The following is a 5,568-nucleotide window of genomic DNA, read 5'->3' on the forward strand; positions in this document are numbered from 1 at the left end:
CGGCCATATTTCAGACCTGAAACTGTATAGAACTTTTTCCATATATACCCGTAGACATCTTATCACAGTGTTTGCTTAGTGTCTCCAGCTTTCCAGAAGCATCTAGAGCTAATAGATTTTGAGACCAGAACTGTTGTGGGTTAATTCCTTGAAAATATTAAAATTTCAAGTACCCCATCCCTTTCTATCCCAGTATGTTTCATTGGGATGCTTTATCCATCAAATTATCTACTCTGCTGTGCTTAGAGCTGTGAGCATTCGGTATCATGGATGGCTCATTATATATGATTGATATTCAGAGCAACTGAGTAAATTTTTGGATGTGCTCCTGAATTTGACCTAGAATGTCTTTGCAGAAGTAATGCCATAGTTATCTTTTCACCTAGGCTCTTTGTAAATGTACTCCTACGGTCCCACACCCCCTGTTTTATACCACAGTACCATGATAACCTTCGTTTGAGTCTTTACAGTCGTCCTGTGTGGCTGTGTTCTGAGTACTTATTTTTTCTGTTTTGCAGGACTGCATAAACCGAATTATTACGCTTGAAGGCATGGGTACGTTGTCTTATTATTCTAATTTCTGATCAATGAAAGAGCTTCATTCTCATCTTGTCTGGTTGACTCGCATCAGTTGAAGTTCAACCTGGAACGTGCAGCACCCACTTGGACTGATACTGATAGGCTCGCTTCGGTGTTGTGCAGATAGATTATCTGGCGTGATGGATGACCGTGGAAAGTTCATCTACATATCAATAGAGGAGATGCAGGCCGTTGCAGACTACATCAGGAAGCATGGGAGGGTGAGCATATCACACCTGGCCAACAACTCAAATGAATTCATAGATCTGGAGCCAAAGCCCCTGTACGATGAGAAGGAGGAGAGCCATCAAGATGAAAGCGCCCCGGCAGGCGTAGTTGCAGAGGCCTGATGAGTACTCACGGTCGAGCTTATTGCCCCTGCAACAAAGCATCTATCGTTTTAATTTCTGTGCAAGATCAGGTACATGTTTTCTAGAGATGTTACTATAGTTTGTGCTAACCTTGGTGGCGGCTTGGCATCTCGGACTTGACAAGATCAAAAAGGGTTATTACATCATCGGAAATTCAGAGCTGTGCTGATTTTTTTTTTTGAGGGGAAACGTTGCTGCCTTTTTATTGCCTACTGAGAGCTGGTGCTGATACAATGAAAGGTTTCATATAGTATTGCCCTGATTTGGCCATGCTTGTAACTAGCAAATCCCATCCATTGCGCTCTTTTGGGAGCCTGTAGGAACTAATGCGAAGAGCCCAAACTAACGACTGGCCTAGCTTATACTCCCTCCGTCCGAAAATACTTGTCATCAAAATGGATATCCATTTTGATGACAAGTATTTTCGGACGGAGGGAGTAGCTAGTTTGGGGAGTCATATGATTTGTTCTACTAGCAATCATGGCGTAGCCAATTATACGAAGTGTTGAGTCAGTGGCGCCATACCTTTGGCCTGGCACAAGTCAACACACACCGGTGGTCATGTTGGAAGAGATTAAATTGCAGTAGCATGGGGACAGGCGGACAGCTTTCACACGTACAGTACTACAGTACTAGTAGTAGTATGCAATGTAGTACGTGCATGATTGGTTAAGACGCTCAGAGGCTGGTCCATTTGCTCTTGTCGCCCGGCCATGCATTTAACCATTTGCTGCTACTCACCTCGCAGGCGACAAGAAGCGATATCATCTTTTTACCTCCGTCCTGGTTTATTGGTCCTTTGTAATTTGTGTCAAATTTTGATCAAATATTTAACTAACAAAATATTAATGCATATATCAATAAAATTTATATCCTTGGATTCGTATTTAAGCATAGTTTCCACTGATATATTTTTTGACATGCATAAACAGTTTATTAGTTAAACTAGTAAATGTGCACGTGCATTACACGTTGATATTAGGTAATATATTAATTACACAAATATTACTCCCTCCGTCCGAAAATACTTGTCATCAAAATGGATAAAAAGAGATATATCTAGAACTAAAATACATCTAGATACATCCCCTTTTATCTATTTTGATGACAAGTATTTTCGGACGGAGGGAGTAGGTAGGATATTATTTGCGTATTAATTATGTGATTAGCATTGACATTAATATTTGGTATGATATTAAGTGCACGCTAAACTTGTTGAGCGCTCACCATTGGAGCAACATGAGTCATTGGATTCACCTGATTTGACGGCTCGGATTTGTTGAATCTACCCCTTTGGATCTTTTTATATTGATATAGATATAGATTTATGGTTAAAATTGGACACAAAGTAGAATAAGGACCCATAAACCAGGACGGAGGTAGTAGCATTAACTATTTTTGTATGCAAGAGGTCCATGTAAATTGGTGAAGGCGTTTTTTTGTTTCACTTCAGAAATATAGGTAGAACTAAGAGTTGCCGAAGTGTGCCTAGTTGGCATCCTCAAGCTTAGGACAAGCATTATTTTCAGCAAATAAATCTTCAAACATTTTATACTCATCAAACATAGCATCCCCAAGCTTATGGTTTTGCATATCATCATAGTCATTCTTATCAATAGCATGAATGGCACCAATAATATAGTAAACATTATTATTATATTCTTCCAAGCAAGTGTCAAAAAGATTTTTAAGATCATAAGAGGCATCATTTTCTTCCCAATCATAATCATCACAAGAAGTAGTAGGCATCACAAAATCATACTCAATATCATCATCCTCCATCAACATATTTGATTCACTTTCATGAGGCACAATGGTGATAGGAGCAATATTACCTGGGAGAGTTACCTTTTTACCTCTACTTTTTTCTTCTTCTTCACCACAACACGTGTGGGTTTAATCAATTTTTTCGAGCTTCTTGTTGAAGAGATTGAACTCCGCCTATGTCTTCTAGGCATAGCCGGTCCCAAGCCCGGATAAAGGAGGAGGGTTGTGATAGGCTTGGCGAGCCAACGTAAAAACTAGCCAGTCCCATGTGTATGAAACCCATTTGAGCGAGAGTAGTACTAGGATGGGTGACCTCCTGGGTAGTTCTCGTGAAAGGGTTTCATATCTAAGGGTTATGATAGGCTTGGCGAGCCAACGTAAAAACTAGCCAGTCCTTTGGGTATGAAACCCATTTGGGCGAGAGTAGTACTAGGATGGGTGACCTCCTGGGAAGTCCTCATGAAATGGTTTCATATCTAGCCTACCCCAACTTGTTCGGGACAAAAGGCTTAGTAAGTAGTAAGTAAGTACTAGTATCTTGTTGAAGAGATTGATTGGATAGGAAGCTCCTCCTCGTTACCTGATTCATCATAATAAACACTAGGAGGGTATTGGGAAATATTTTCCATTTCATTAGTACATTCTTCATACTCTATTTGTTTTCTTGTCTTTAGATAGTTGGCAATATAAGTATTCTTAATGCAATTTACCACACAAAACATATAAATTTCCTCTAGATCAAAATCAAGAAATCTAGATTAAATTTTGGAATACCCTTAGTTATACGTTTCATTTCTTCATACCCCAAAAGAAGACTAAGCTCTTTATGATGCTCAAGGGTAATCAAGTTATCATAATTTTTTGACACGATTTGATCATGAAACTATTTGCATTGGAGATTTAAATGACGACGTTCATTGCAAAGTTCACAAGGATGGCAACAAAAAAATCTTTTGGCACAATCATCTAGCCTCTCTTGCAACTTTTTTGTTTTTAAATATTTATGCTTCTTACAAAATACATCTTCTCTCTTTGGTGTGTGTTTGCACTCCCAATTCACTTCGCAAAAATTGACATTCTTATAGGAGACATCATTATCATGACTAATGCAATCATCATTAACATCATGGATATTCAAAGAATTCATACTAGTAATACTGCAATCATGCCCATCATCCAACGTTTTTATGCCATAAATTTTGTTGAATTCTTTCTAGCGATCGAGCACAATTATCGGAATCCTTATTCTTAAGATAGACATTATAAAGATAAAGAACAACCTGAGGTAACCCAATCTCCATTTTTTTGTAATTCTCTTTTTATAAACCAAACTAGTGATAAACAAGAAACTAAAAGATACAATTGCAAGATCTAAAGATATATCTTCAAGCACTCACCTCCCCGGCAACGGCGCCAGAAAAGAGTCTGATGTCTACAACGCAACTTTATTCTTGTAGACTCGTGTTGGCCCTCCAAGCGGAGAGTTTTGTAGGACAGTAGCAATTTTCCCTCAAGTGAATGACTTAAGGTTTATCAATTCATGGGAGGCGTAGGATGAAGATAGTCTCTCTCAAACAACCCTGCAACCAAATATAAAAAATCTCTTGTGTCCCCAACACACCCAATACAATGACAAATTGTATAGGTGCACTAGTTTGGTGAAGAGATGGTGATAAAAATGTAATATGGATGGTAGAAATATACTTTTATAATCTGAATAAATAAAAACATCAAGGTAGCAATTGATAAAACGGAGAATAAACGACATTGCAATGTTTAGAAACAAGGCCTAGGGTCCGTACATTCGCTAGTGCAATCTCTCAACAATGCTAATATAATTGGATCACATAACCATCCCTCAACGTGCGATGAAGAATCACTCCAAAGTTTCTATCTAGCACAGAACATAAGAAGAAATCGTTTGTAGGGTATGAAACCACCTCGAAGCTATTCTTTTTCGATCGATCTATCCAAGAGTCCGTACTAAAATAACACCAAAGCAAATTCAGATTCGACTGAATCCAACACAAAGAACCTCAAAGAGTGCCCCAAGATTTCTACCAGAGAAACAAAGACAAGAACGTGCATCAACCCCTATGCATAGATTACCCCAATGTCACCTCAGGAATCCGTGAGTTGAGTGCCACAACATATATCAAGTGAATCAATATAATACCCCATTGTCACCACGGGTATCCATATGCAAGACACATATCAAGTGCTCTCAAATCCATAAAAGTATTCAATCCAATAAAACGAAATCTCAAAGGGAAAACTCAATTCATCACAACAAGATAGAGAGGGGAAAACGCCATATGATCCGACTATATAACAAAGTCCGCGATACATCAAGATCGTGACATCTCAAGAACACGAGAGAGAGAGAGAGAAAGAGAGAGAGAGAGATAGATTAAACACACAACTACTGGTACAAACCCTCAGTACCGAGGGTGGACTACTCCCTCCTCATCATGGATACTATAGGGATGATGAAGATGGCCTCCAGTGATGATCTCCCCCTCCGGCAAGGTGCCGGAACGGGCTCCCGATTGGTTTTTCGTGGCTACAGAGCTTTGTGGCAGTGGAACTTCCGATCTAGGGTCTCCACGAGGGTTTTTGGAATATTTGACGATTTATAGGGCGAAGAGGGGGTACAGGAGGCTAGCGAGGTGGCACAACCCAGCGGGGCGCGCCTGAGGCCCCAGGCGCGTCCTGGTGGGTTGTGCCCCCTCGGGGCACCCCCTAGGTGCTGCTCTGGCCCATTGGATGCCTTCTGGTCCATAAAAAATCCACAAAAAGTTTCGCGATGTTTGGACTCCGTTTGATATTGATTTCCTGTGATGTAAAAATC

The 5,568-nt window shown here is 39.9% G+C and overlaps 1 protein-coding gene across 1 annotated transcript in view; it reads left to right on the plus strand.

Moving 5' to 3' along the window:
• Positions 1-1,128, plus strand: part of LOC123045150 (DDRGK domain-containing protein 1) — a 4,243-nt gene extending 3,115 nt beyond the window's left edge. Inside the window, exons 7-8 of the mRNA XM_044468091.1 lie at positions 519-555; positions 703-1,128. Coding sequence (XP_044324026.1) covers positions 519-555; positions 703-929 — 264 coding nt within the window. The 3' untranslated portion in view covers positions 930-1,128. The remainder of the gene's footprint in view (positions 1-518; positions 556-702) is intronic.
• Positions 1,129-5,568: the final 4,440 nt, after the last annotated feature.

This window comes from Triticum aestivum, chromosome 2B (assembly GCF_018294505.1).
Source record: "Triticum aestivum cultivar Chinese Spring chromosome 2B, IWGSC CS RefSeq v2.1, whole genome shotgun sequence".
Lineage (NCBI taxonomy): Eukaryota > Viridiplantae > Streptophyta > Magnoliopsida > Poales > Poaceae > Triticum > Triticum aestivum.